This window comes from Grampus griseus, assembly GCF_964374135.1.
Source record: "Grampus griseus genome assembly, chromosome: X".
In the NCBI taxonomy this organism is placed as follows: domain Eukaryota; kingdom Metazoa; phylum Chordata; class Mammalia; order Artiodactyla; family Delphinidae; genus Grampus; species Grampus griseus.
In genome coordinates, this window is record NC_138999.1 from 130,077,927 (window position 1) to 130,091,212 (window position 13,286).

General features: G+C 60.2%; 1 protein-coding gene across 3 annotated transcripts; it reads right to left on the reverse strand.

Moving 5' to 3' along the window:
• Positions 1-389: 389 nt before the first annotated feature.
• FAM3A (FAM3 metabolism regulating signaling molecule A) lies at positions 390-12,185 on the reverse strand. Of its 3 annotated transcripts, none has more exons than XM_082680658.1 (10): positions 12,102-12,185; positions 7,933-8,005; positions 5,789-5,902; positions 5,169-5,192; positions 2,964-3,087; positions 2,802-2,860; positions 2,407-2,457; positions 2,001-2,085; positions 1,798-1,924; positions 390-1,085 (listed from the first exon to the last, which is right to left on the reverse strand). In XM_082680658.1, the coding sequence occupies exons 2-10, from the start codon at positions 7,943-7,945 to the stop codon at positions 990-992; spliced, it is 693 nt and encodes a 230-aa protein (XP_082536784.1). In that variant the 5' UTR covers positions 7,946-8,005; positions 12,102-12,185; the 3' UTR covers positions 390-989. The 3 variants fall into 3 exon arrangements, with proteins under 3 accessions (XP_082536784.1, XP_082536782.1, XP_082536783.1); XM_082680656.1 differs by lacking the exon at positions 12,102-12,185 and adding an exon at positions 8,340-8,516; XM_082680657.1 differs by lacking the exons at positions 2,407-2,457; positions 12,102-12,185 and adding an exon at positions 8,340-8,516.
• Positions 12,186-13,286: the final 1,101 nt, after the last annotated feature.

Below are 13,286 nucleotides of genomic sequence, written 5' to 3' on the forward strand. Positions count from 1 at the left end.
TCCTTTTTGTGACCCCAGACCATTTCTGCACCCTCATGTACTTTTCCAGAAAACTCCTTATAGTTTCTTACTGGTTCTCACCCCTTGCAGGGAAATATAACTGCAATCTGTGAGAAATGCCAAATAGCCCACGTGACTCGGCCTCTTGCTGGCCTGATTTCAAAGGCATCTAACGCTGAGCACTGCGGGGGAGACACACTAGCTCTCGCGGGAGGCTGCGGGGAGGGGGGAAGCTCCTGGGTTGGTTTTAATCCCCATCCCTGTCCCTATAGGCCTGTGCCGTGTCTAAGGGCAAGGCTACAGGGATGCCCACAGGGGAGCCCCTCTGCTCACCACCTGAATCACATCTCAAGGACAACACCACCCGACTCCCCTCTGAATGCATCTCATTCCTTCGGGGGCCACCAGTTTATTAAGACGTCATTTAGAAAGCGGGCCCTCTGACAGACAAACCGCAGGAGCTGCCACCCGCCACGCTGGGAACCGCCATCGGGCCGGCGACCTCACTGCCCGGCCGGCCTGGCTCCCAGGCGGGCACCCCTTCCCGCGAGAGCAAGGCAGGAGGCAGCCAGGCGCCGGGAGTGGCCACCGCGTTCGGCTCAGCAGAACGAATCACACTGGAAACAGGACTGGCCTGCAGAGCAGCGAGCCACTCTGGAATGGAGAGGCTCCGGAAGATGCCCCGACCTGCCAGGCAGCTGCTACCAGACTGGGGGCCTCAGGCGCTTGGGACTTGGGTGGGTGTCGGCCAGCAGAGCGCTTTAGGAAAAGGAGACGGGTACCTGGGGTCCCAGGACAAAGCGCCATGGGGCCGCAGCGCAGCCCCACCACTGGGCATGGTCTGGTCACCAGTCACTGCCTCGGAGCCCTGCCGTGCTGGGGCAGGAGTGCCCCTGGCTGGGCGTGGGGTCGGGCCTCGGCGCTGTGCCGGCGCCCCCTCCTGACTGGGTACACACAGCCTCGCTTAGTCTGGTCCTCGAGCTTGGCCGCTAGCTGGCTGTGGTCCTCCTGGGGATGCAGCCTTCCATCTCCAGCGCCTCGGGCCAGCCTTCGTACTTATTGGTGTGCTTACTGTTCTTCACGTGCTGCGGGTCGGTGGGGGCAGGAAGGCACGGGCTCAGCCCTCGGGCACCAGGGCCAGACAGAACTCCCTGTCCCCCTGTGCCAGGGTCAACCAAGCGTGCAGCCTCGGGCACCCGCCACCTGTCTGTCCCAGCGCCTCAGCGTTCTCATCTAAAGATGGCAGCAGCTGCCCTGGCCTGCCCCATCGCAGGTGGAGGGGGGGATCACCTTCTTTGAACTTAGGTGGGCCTGGCACACGCTAGGAAGGGAAGGAGGGGGAGTGTGTCCCTGCCCTCACCCAGCCCTCAGGGAGCCGCTGGAAGCTCCGGGAAGAGCGAGGCCAGAGGGGGCGTTTCTTCTCTGGGGGCTGAGCTGCTCTTTCGGCAGCCGGAGCCTTCCAGAAACTGGTGGAACAGCCTGTTTGCCTTGTTCTGCTGTGGGGAGCAGGGTGTGCAGTGTGAACTGGGGTGCTGGGTTTTGGGGGGATGGGACAGGACTGAGCAGCCTGGCATGCAGGATCTTAGTTCCCCGACCAGGGATTGAACCCGTGTCCCTTGCAGCAGAAGCGCAGAGTCCCAAACATCGGAGAAGTCCCAGGAGCATCTTAAAGACGTGTGGGCTGCTGTGTGTGTGGGTGCTGGGCGTGAACAGAGGGGACCTCAGAGGATGCAGGCAGGAGGGGAGGGCAGACTGGCCTGTGCCGGGCAGTGGGGGTCCCAGGGCCTGTGCCCATACCTGCTCAAAGGGGCTCTTGTTCTGCACACCCTTGGCCCCTACAAACACCCAGCTGTCCCGGAAGGCCAGGTCCTTGACATTCTTGCTGCCCAGATCGCTGAAAAGCTTCCTGGTCTCTTCATTCATCCTGCCCCACAGAAGGAAGAGATATGAGCCATGACCACAGAAGGGTGAGGCCTCGGCCAGCCTCGGCCATTACTTACTTGGTGGCTGGGTCATCGTAGGAAGCCACAAACACCAGGGTGCCTTCATGCAGCGGCCGGATAAACTTCAGTAGATCATTGACGTCTAGGGGGACAGTTCCCATGGAGCATCAGGCACCACTGAGCACCCCTCCCTCACCAACCCCTGTTCTCCAGATGAGGAAACTAAAGCAGTGATCAGGCCAGGGACGCATCCCGGCCAGGGCTGCTGAGTGAGTGCAGGGACCAAATGGTATAAGAAGCCAGGGCTGAAGCCCTGACCATACACCTGTCCTTCTCCCTGGCTTTTCTGAACCCAAGGAAGTGCTCAAGACTCCCCAGCGAGCAGACAGAAGGAGCAGCTTTCAGGGGGAAGATGCCGTCATTCCGCCCACAGTCAGAAGGCAGAGGCCGCGGCCTGACTCACCTCCCGCCCACATGTCGAAGGCGCGGGCCTCGATGAGCTCTCCGCTTACCCCTGGTCGGAGGGAAGGATGGGTGCTGCTGGAAGCTTTTCACCTCCCCCCATCTTCACGCCCACCGTGCCCCTCGTTCAGACTGCTGGGACCCACCCGAGGCTGTGGAGCTTCTGCTCAGTATTGGGGGCCCTCCAGGGGCTCCCCATGAAGCAGCCTCCCACCTCCTGGAAACTTCCAGTTCTTCACTGCTGCCACGCTCTCGTCCATCGGGTCACCTCTTCTGTGGAGCCTTCAGCTCGCACAGACCCTTTCCCAGGCCCCCCTGCGAATCCCTGGTGGCGGGGTGGGAGGAGGGCGGCAGGTCACGGCTCAGCTTTGCCTCTCTGCTCCGTGGGCAACTCACCGTTCACCAGGGCGATGTTCAGTCCCCGGCCCACGTTGTCCTTGACACTGCTCATGAGCCTAGCAGGGGGACAGAGCCTTCCAGTGGCACGTCTACCCTGCTCGACCCCGGTCCTCGCAGACCCAGCTCCCCTCCCCGCCCCCACCCGCCTGAGGGGCTCACATCCTGTCCTCCAGGCAGATCTTGGGTCCAATGACGTTGGCAGCCCCGCTGACCACGCGGAAGGCCAGGTGCTCCTCGGGACACGGCTGAGGCAGGCCGCATTTGTACTTCCTGGCCCTCGGCTCTGGGTAGGGACAACAGGGGTGACCCATGGGCCTGGCCCTGGGGGCACCCGAGATCTGAGAGGGGAAGGTCAGGACCAGCCCATAGGGAGGAATGAGTGACCACAGACCAAGGGACTGGCGTGGGGTGGGGACGTGGCTCAGGCCAAGGAAGGGACACTTCCATGGACACTCTGTATCCCACTGGGGCTGGCCTCAGGGCAAAGTGACAGGGACCCCAGGGAGGCTCTTCGGCCACTGGTGGGAGAAGAGAAAGGAGGCAGGAGGGCTGGCCTGGGCTGTGGCCCCACCGGGAGCAGAGGACAGGAGGGAAGGAAAAGCTGCTGGGAGGGCAGGTGCAAGGACCCCATGGAGAGTGCACAAGGAGGTTGGTCTCTATTACGAGGTGACCTGTGTCCCCACAAAAGATGTTCTCAAGTCCCAACTCCCAGGACCTCAGAACGTGATCCTCTGTGGAAATAAGGTAATTGAAGTTATAATTCATTAAGATGAGGTCATCCTGGAATAGGGTGGGACCTAAATCTAATGACACGTGTTCTTATAAAAGAAGAGAAGACACACACACATGGAGGAGAAGTCCTTGTGAAGATGGAGGCGGAGATGGGAGGGAGGCGGCCACAAGTCCAGGGACACCTGAGGCCACCAGAAGCTGGAGCCTCTGGAGGGAGTGTAGCCTTCCAACACCTAGATTTCAGACTTCTACCTTCCGGAACTGTTGTTTAAGCCACCTGGTTTGTGCTATTTTGTTACGGCAGCCCCAGGAAACTGATACAGATTCTGATACCAAGAAGTGGGGTGCTGCCATGATAAATCCCTAAAAATGTGGAAATGGCTTTGCAATTGGGTAATGGGTAGAGGCTGCAGAATTTTGAGGTGCATATTAGGAAAGGCCTAGATTGCCTTGAAGAGACTGTTGGTAGAAATATGGACATTATAGGTGATTCTGGTGAGGGCTCAGAAAGAAGAGAGAAGAGCAGTAGAGAGCTTCTATGGTCTGAGATAAGGCACATGTCATCGGGACCAGACTGTCACTAGAAATGTGAATGCTAACAGTGCTTCTGGTGAGCTCTCAGACAGAAATGAGGAACATGTTATGGGACACTGGAGGAAAGGCCATCCTTGTCATAAAGTGGCAAAGAACTTGGCCAAGTTGTTTTCCACTGTTTTGTGGAAGGTAGAACTTGTAAATGCTGGACTTGGAGACTGAGCTGAGGAGATTTCCAAGCGCAGTGTTGAGGGTTTCTCCTTGTTGCTCAAAGTAACATGTAAGGGAAGAGACATAAATTGAGGATGTAACTGTTAAGTATGAAGGAACCAGAATGTGAAGATCTAGAAGATTCTCAGGCTAATCATATTGCAAAAAACGAGAAAGCAGGCTTGGGAGAGAACACCACGGGTGTGGCTGGACAACTGTTCATGAAGAGCTGGGCCGCGTGGCCTGTGGGCCCGCTCAAGCACGCCAGCGGAAGCTAGGAATGGAGAGGTGAGGTTATCCAGGAAAGATCTGGAGGATTCTCGTGTCTTACAGCTTAGACCCTCATGAATTGCACAGGAGATCAACAAAGTTTTTGAGAATTTTATACCAGTAGAAACACTGCCAGCCTGGACTGAAAGGGACACAGAAAGGACAGAAGGGAGGAAGGATGATTCCAAGGGCAGAGCAATGGCTGCAGAGGCCAGAGATGGCTCAGGCCCAGAGGGAGGGTAGGATCGTCCCCTACATTCCAGATCCCCCCTACCCCCACCAAAGGCCCAGGTATTCTTCTTATGCTTTGAAATCGAATGGATTTGCCCTGCTGGGTTTGGGACTTGCTTGAGACTGATGACCCCTTTATACCTTCCAATTTCTCCCTTTTGGAATGGGAATGTCTATCCTATGCCTGTCCCCCTAGTGTATTCTGGAAGCAGGTAACTTGTTTTCTAGGCTCACAGCATGCAAGCAGCTCGTGGGCTGTGACAGCTAGTTTGGGGAGGGATGAATGGAGAAGAGAAAGCCTGGAGGGCTGGGGACAGGCACGAGTGTCACAAAAGTGGTAAGAGGGGTGGGCACAAGGGAGGAGCAGGGAGGTGACAGGAGCCTTACCTGCAGTCACTGAGTTCTCTGGGCCTGTGGGTACAGAGAGTTGTTTCTGTTAGTGTGGACCTTTCCTAGGGCCTGCAGCAAGGAAGCCTGCTCCTATACTGTGAAGTCAAGGTGGAGGGGCAGTCAGGTTCAGGGGCCAAGGGCTAAGCCAGGCTGACCTTGCCACGTACGTTCCCGCTCAAGTCTAAATGATGTTCAGATGCAAAGCTCTCTGCTCCAGGAAAAGGGTAGATCAGAATTGCAAAAAGTACTTAGGTGATGTGTCACCAGTAACGAGGTGTCGAGTCCCCTCCCCATCTCAGAACCCAGCAGAAAGCCTGCAGGGAACAACTTGGGAGTCATCCCCAGTGTTCAGCAAAAGCCCCCCTGCCCCTCACATGGGCCCCAGTGAACAAAGGATTCTAATTAGCGGGGATTGGCGTTTCCAGCTGAAGCAACTAGGTGGTAGGGGGAAGGCTGTGCCGGATGCCAGGAGGCGGACCGAGGGCAGCTACAGGTGCCCTGCCAGGAAGAGACAGAAAACCCAGGCCACCGCCACCTCCACCCCGAGCCTCAGGCCGCAGGCCCAGGTGGCCGCGCCGGGGACCTCGTAGCGGGACGAGGGAGAGTCCCACACTCACTGGCGAAGAGTTGCTGGATGCGAGGAAAGCCGCCGCCAGGCCCACCGAGGAGGATGCTGGCTACGAGCCAGGTGAGGCCCACGGAGATGACCAGGGCCATGATGCGGAGGGGACCTAGAGGCATGACAGACACGGGCAAGGCCTCCTCAGATGCCAGCGAGCTCCCGAACGACCCCAGGGCCTCTCATGATCGGATCTCCCCAAGCACTTGGGAAGAAGCGAGTGGAGACCAGGAAGGTGGGAGCTCCTGGCGGGTGAAGGAGGAAGCTGAGCTCCAACCCCAAGGCTCAGCTTGGCTCTCCCTGGCGGTGTGGAGGGGCCTCCTAACCTCCTGCTTCTGAGGCTACCAATGTCTTTGAGTCCCTGCCATCCTGCCCTCCTTTCTCCTGTGATGGTGACGGTGGAGGTTCCTACTCCTTTGGAAGGCCAGGCAGTCCTCCTGCTGTGAGCTGGGCACCGAGCTCTCCACCCTGCTCGGCTTTCTTAGCATAGCGGTCACTTTGTCTCCCTCTTTCCCCTCTATTTTTTTTTTTTTTTTTTTGCGGTACGCCGGCCTCTCACTGTCGTGGCCTCTCCCGCTGCGGAGCACAGGCTCCGGATGCGCAGGCTCAGCGGCCATGGCTCACGGGCCCAGCTGCCCCGCGGCATGTGGGATCCTCCCGGACCGGGGCACGAACCCGCGTCCCCTGCATCGGCAGGTGGACTCCCAACCACTGCGCCACCAGGGAGGCCCTTTCCCCTCTACTTTCAACACCTCCCATCCTCAGAAACCGCGGGAGGAAAGGCCTCCTTCGGAATCACATCCGCAGCCAGCGGTGGGGCTCTGCACCCTCCCTTCCTCTCCCTGCCGGCTTCTCCAAAGTCCTGTGTGCTGGCTTCTTCCACAGACTTCCCTCCCCGTCTCGCAACCTGCTCCACTCTGCCCTTGCCTCCATTACCCCCGCAGGACGGCTTGCGGCCAAGGCCGCCTGGGACCTTCTTGATGCCAGCGCCCCGGGTTACCTGTTGGCCCTAATGTCCCTTGACCCCTCAGGTGGCCGCGCAGGCTGTGGCCCTCCCACGGAAACCCTGCTCGGCTGGCTTCTGGGACGGCGCCCTTGAGCCCCACCTGGATGCTCCTCGTCCTTCTGGCTTAGATTGTCCTCCTTGACCCTCCCCTGAAAAGCTGGACTTTCCCCAGCTCCTGTCCCAGTGTCCTCTCTGCCTCTACCCTACTCTCCGGCTCCCCTCCTGCCTCGACCCTACCTAGAGGTGCCTTGAACTAACCCTCACGGGCACTGGCTGTATTCTACCACTCCTGAGGCCCCACTCTCCCAGCCAGCTCCTCATGGGTCAGCTTCCCCGGGGTACATGCAAATGCTTCAATTTTAGAAGGTATGAAGTCCACCCCCAAGCCGCCTTCATCTTAGCTGTCCAGGCGACAGTAGGGCTGGCACTGGGTTCACATCCAACCTCAGGGCCACTATGGTCAGCTTCTCATCTAAGACCACTGCCTCTCCCTGTCCACCCAGCCGCCGTGCTCCCTGGAGCTCTCTCCCACAACTTTTTCCAAACAGCGGCCAGTTATCCCATTTGGGAGAAATCTATTATAATCCTCATCTCACAGCTGAAAAGAGAGAGCTGGGAACTGAAGTCCTCAGAGGTGAAAGGATTTGCTCAAGGTCATAGAATGAGTGTTTGTGCAGAGTCCTCTGTTTCAAAAACAAAACCCAGGGACTTCCCTGGTGGCGCAGTGGTTAAGAATCCGCCTGCCAATGCAGGGGACACGGGCTTGAGCCCTGGTCCGGGAAGATCCCACATGCCGCGGAGCGACTAAGCCCGTGCACCACAGCTACTGAGCCTGTGCTCTAGAGCCCGCGAGCCACAACTACTGAGCCCACGTGCCACAACTCCTGAAGCCCGCGTGCCTAGAGCCCGTGCTCTGCAACAAGAGAAGCCACTGCAATGAGAAGCCCGTGCACCGCAAGGAAGACCCAACATAGCCAAAAATAAATAAATAAAAAATAAATAAATGTATAAACCCTCCCCCCCCCAAACCCAGTGGTGCCACCACCCCTGGCCCTTCCAGACAGACCTCTGGACACCTGGGCCTCCAGCCAAGTCTCCTTTCCAACTCTCTCCGGTTCACTGTGGAAGCCACCCACCTGCCAACCTCATGTCCACTTCTCCCGCTGGGGTGGGGCAGCCGTCAGGTGCAGCGTTTGTGGACCGTGCGCTCTGGGGGGCAACAAAGCAGAAGAGCAGGTTTGGGTGGGGGTCAGGGATGATGAGCCCGTGCTGGGTCCCAGCTGTGGGGCGGGCGCGGTCGGTGCACCGACTTGCTCGGCCAACTACATGGCCAGGCTCCTCGGGAAGGCGGAGAGAAGCCCGGCTGGGACCGGAGGGGCCTCGGGAACCTGGAGGCTCACGATCGTGCCCACGGGAGCCTCTGGGCCTGGGAAGTGGAAGTGGTTCTCCCGGACGCGGGAGTGGGAGGCCCCAGCTCGGGCCCCACACACGGCCCCCCGGGCCTGGAGGTCGGCGACGCGGGCCGGGCCGGCCAGAGACTTGCCTGGCGGTGGGGGGATGCGAGCTCGGTCAGGGGCAGCCCCGTCAGGCCGGCCGCCCCGCTCTGCTCGGCGACGCGAGGCGAGGGAGCTCCGCTGCGCGGAGCGAGAGGCCCGGCAATGGCGGCCCAGAGCGGTAGCACGGCCCGCAGGCGCCACCCCGCCATCGGTCGGGGCTGGGCGACCGGCCACCGGGTGGGAGGGGCCCCGCCCCGCCCCGCCCCGCCCCGCCCCGCCCCTGACGCACGCTCCGGCGGAGCCGCGGGGCCGGGCTGCCAGGCTGCCATGGGGAGGGGCCCTACTCAGCCCCGCCCCCGAGGTCTCCTCTGAGGCTTCGTTCAGGAGGGAGAGCCCAGCGTTCCCAGGCTTTGAGGGCGGGGCTGTGGTCGTGCCCCGCGCTCGGATTTCTGAAGTTTAGGAAGGGGTGGATGGATCTGGGGGCGTAATTAGACATTGTTTAAAAGTTCAAATGTGTGCCTTTTCGAAACCCGGAGGGACAGAAGCGTGTACGGGAAACAGCAGAATGCGAAGAGCCAGGGGCCAGCAGGCTCAGCCTTCCGCGGCCTCCCTTTCGCCGTCTTCTTTCTAGAGGGCAGCGCGCTCACACGCTGTCACCCCTGCCTGCTCCTCCAGCCTCCTTCACAAAGGCGCCCCCGACACCGCCCAGGGCACCCCGATCACCTCCCGCGCTGGGAGAGCTGGGGCCACCTCTGTCGCCTGGACCCATCTTTCTGGACGGCAGCAGCCGGGCGGCGTGAGAACCACCGAAACATCCGTGCCCTTTGACCCAATGTCACCGCTTTCTGGAAACCTTCCTAAGGAAAGAACCCAGAATACAGAGAAAGGTGATAGAGCCAGGCAGTGACAGAGCTCTGGTTAGCATCCAGGAGCTTCTCCACTGGCATTCACAACACTCCCTCGTTCTCCCTAACAGGATCAAGGTGATAAGTTTCAGGCCCCTGTGCTGCTGTCACGGGTTGGTATTTGAGTTTTGTCATGGAATTTGGGACCAGAAATAGCACTGACCATTTGCCAAACTCTCACATATCTGTGAGTACCAAGCCCTGGGCACCGTGCCCTCCTTAGCGCTCTTCCCTGTAATGCTGGCAGTCGTGGTGCCCAGTAGGCGAAGCTCCTGCCAGGCACAGGGCAGTGGCCAGACGGCTGCTTCTTAGAGGACAGTGTTTACACCTTGCTCAGGGCAGGCATTTTGGAAAGGCTGGTTTAATGAGCCCCCCTGAGGGCCCAGAGGCACATTCACCAACCCCAGGGGCACCACGCTCGAGAGGGCCAGAGGCCTGGGACTCATCCCAAGCCTTCTGTGCCTCAAGGGGCAGCTTTGTTTCTCCAGGAATGTTTTTCGATGGGGACTTGGAGAGCATGAGACCCTCTTGTCATAGACCCTCATGGCCCTGCCCCAGTGCGGGCACCCAGCGGGAGATGGCAGAGAATGTAGTTCCCACAGCTGCGGCACCAGTTCACTGTTTCCTTGGCTCCTCGTGTCCCTGCCTGAGTGTAGGCACCCAGAGCCCGCGTGCTCAGCTGATCCCTCGTTCCCCTCTCAGTGTAGACACCGAGCACGGAGTTGTCACTTGACAGTGGTCACGTGGGCCTGCATGCTCATGCCCCCGTGCCGGCACCTCCCGCCTCTACCCCCGAGTAGGCACCCAGAGCTGAGGTGACGGGCGACTGTCTTATTGCAGGACCTCTTGCCTCTACCCTAGATTAGGCAATCAGATCTCCAGTGACAGTTGAATGCCCTCACCTGAGGCCACCTCTGCCACAGTGTAGGAGTCCAGAGCTGAGGTGACAGTTAAATGGCCTCCATGGTCCCTCACTCCGTTCCAGTGTAGCTACCAAGATTTGTGCCTGTAGTTGACTCACCTCACCTGGGCCCTCACGTCTCTGTGGTGTGGAGCTGTACAGAGGTGAAGTGGCATTTGAGTGCCCCCTGCTGGGCCTCACGTCTCTGCCCCAGGGTGGCTGCCATCGCTGAAGGGCTACCTGTGTGCCCTTGCCTGCCCGTCATGCCTTTACCTGAGGTTGGGCCTCTAAGCCTCGCCCTGGTCCAGGCATCCCACAGTTAAATGTGAGTTGAACGCTGAAACCTGGGCCCAACGCCTCTCACTCAGTGTAGGCGCCCAGAGCTAAGGGGACTGTTGGCTGTCCTCGCCTGGGCCCTCCTGCTGTGTCCCACTGCAGAGATTCAGTGCCAGTTGAAAGCCCTCAGCGCCAATGTTGCCACCCAGAGCTTAGGTGACAGGTGTCTTTCCTCACTAGTCCGTTGTGTCTGTTCCCCATCCTAGGGCCCCACAGCTGTGACATTTGTCTCAATTCAGCGAGGCCCTAAGGACTATGTCAGAGATGAGGTGACTGTCCTCACGGGGTCCCTCATGCTTGCGGCTCCAGAGTGGAGGTGACAGCTGAACGTCCTTACCCGGGACCTCATGCTTCTTCCTCATTTCAGGCTCCTAGAGCTGAGATCACAGCTACTGTCCCTCTCAGGCCTCTCATCTCTGTCACTCACAGGCAGCCGGTGTCAGGTGACAGTGGACCATCCTCACCAGAGCCCTCTCATCACTGCCACAGGGTAGCACCCAGATCGGAGGTGTCCATTGATTGCCCTGACCTGGGCCCTCTGTCATGGTGGGGACACTCAGACAGATGGGGAGGGGAGGGTCCCCACCCCTCCCTCCCTCCCTTCCTCCCTCCCTTCTCACAGGCGGTTATCACATTTTGGGGGCCCAGGAGGAGCTGGGTCCCTCCTCCACTTCAGGCTCCTGCCCCTACATGGATCTTCTGTGTTGCTAAGAGTCCCCCTCGGTGACGCCATGCCAGAAGGTTCCCCAAGGGGCGTGGGTCCTGGGAGGACTACCCCCAGCACACAGTTCTACTGGGTCCCCCAAAAGGCTGTAGGCGTCTGTGGGGCTCTGTGAGGGGGCTCTGAGCACCAAGACCCCAGCGGGGTCAGGAAGGGCTCCCTGCACCTCCGTTTATTTGGTTTTTATCCCGAAGGTTTGTGGTCATCCTCAGGCCCGGATTTTGAGGGTTTGAGGTCCCAGGACTGGGCCGGGGACGCGGCTGTCCCTTCCCCGGGAGCAGCACAGCGCCCCTGGCGGCTAGCAGAAGGCCAGGCTGCAGCTCCGAGGACCCGCGCCACCGCATTCTGGGCCACCATCTCGGGGTCTGGTGCCATCCTGGGCCTTTTGCAAAGCCTCATTTGCCCCTCACGGGCACGTGGCTGCACCACAGAGAGTCAAGGGCAGGACCCTCTGTAGCCACGCTGGAGCCAAAGTGTTACAGGAGGGCGCGTGAGTCCCTAGGCCCACACCATCAGCTCCCGGCGAACCTGAGCGACTTACGGCCCCTTCTCCAGGCCACAGGCATCGGGAGGACCAAGGCCACTGCCCGTCCCCCCGCCCCCAGGCTGAAGCCTGGCCTGTAGTCCTGTCCACGTGGGGCTTTCTCAGCTGCTCTGCATGGACCTGGGCCAGGAGGCACTGCAGGATCCGGATTCCAGCCGCCCCTGTCCCAGAAAGCACCCCCCCCCCGCCACCCCGTCCCCGTTCACCTAGGTCTACGTGAACTCTGTGGTCTCCCTCCTGCAGAAGCTGGATGGAAGCGGCACGTTCTCTGGTTACAGGAGGGGTCGGGGAGAGCGGGGATGGCACCTGAGGATGCAGCTGTGTGCAGGCTGTGACTCACCACCCTAGCTTGTGGGACAGGAGGCGGCCAGCCCCCACTTGGGTTCCTTCTCGTCTACTTACCGTTGCTGCAGAGTCCTGGGCGGGAGCCTCAGCTCTGCCCCCAGCCCCGGGGGCCGTGCGGGGGTTAAGGAGAGCTGGTTGTCAGCGTCAGGCTGAGGAGAGGCCTCCGTGATGGGAGCGAAAAGCCCTGGACAGTTGCCTTCAACAGTGGGGGTGGGGACAGATGGGCCACAGGCCCAGCTGAAGGGAGGAGCCACGGGCCAGGTTCTTGCCAACGGCCTGAGGGCCTGGCCCCGCTGCCACAGAGCGTCCCCGACACGGGAGCCCTGAGCCCTGCCAGCTGTGAGGCGCTGAGGCATGGAGTCTGCCTGCCTGGGGCACGCATCGGGCTGCTGGCTCGTTCTGTACCAGCATCTGAGTCTTTTGTCTGTTCGTTTGGTTTGGGTCAGCCTGCTGCTCTCCCCGGAGCTCAGTGAAGAGCTGAGCCGGTGGCAGGGGCAGGACAGACGCACAGGGAGTGTCCTCTTATTCAGAAGTGGGGTGTGTGCAGACGTAATCAGATCAAGGTGAGGTCATCCTGGAGGAGACTGGGCCCCAAATCTAATATGACTGGTGTTCTTGTAAAGGGAAAACAGAGCGAGACAGACACACGAAGGAGAATGCACATGAAGACACAGAGAGACCGGAGCGACGGGTCTACGTGGCCAGCTGAGCCCCTGGAGGGCGCTGGTCCTGGAGCTCAGCCTGCCGGCCTCGGCACTGGGAGAGGATACCTTTCTGTTGCCTTAAGCTTCCCTGCGTGTGGTGCTTTGTTACAGGGGCCCCAGGAAACACAGGCAAGGGAGGCTGGTGAGGCCAGCTGTGCACCTCTCCACGGTGCCCAGGGTGCGCCCTGGACTTGCCCCTCCCCCTTGGCATCTGTTCCCGAATCCCTTAGCCACTCCTTCCTAAATACTTGTCGCCTCAGTGGGCCGGCAGTGCTCCTGAGTGCCCTGGCTGGGGCAGGGGCACTGCCTGGGGAGGGAAGGGGAAATGAACGTGACTTGTTCTTGTGCCCAAGGTGGTCTCGTGACGAAGTTCTAGGGTGCGGGGCAGAGAGAAGGGGAAGGCCGGGCTTGGTCAGGACTGAAGGATACCCACGTTCCCGCCCAAGCCAGCGGTGGAGGGAAGTGGGTGGCAGGGAGAGGCGAGGGCTGGGGCCCATGGTCGCAGGTGGCAGGAAAGAAACAACCAGGGGACAGGCAG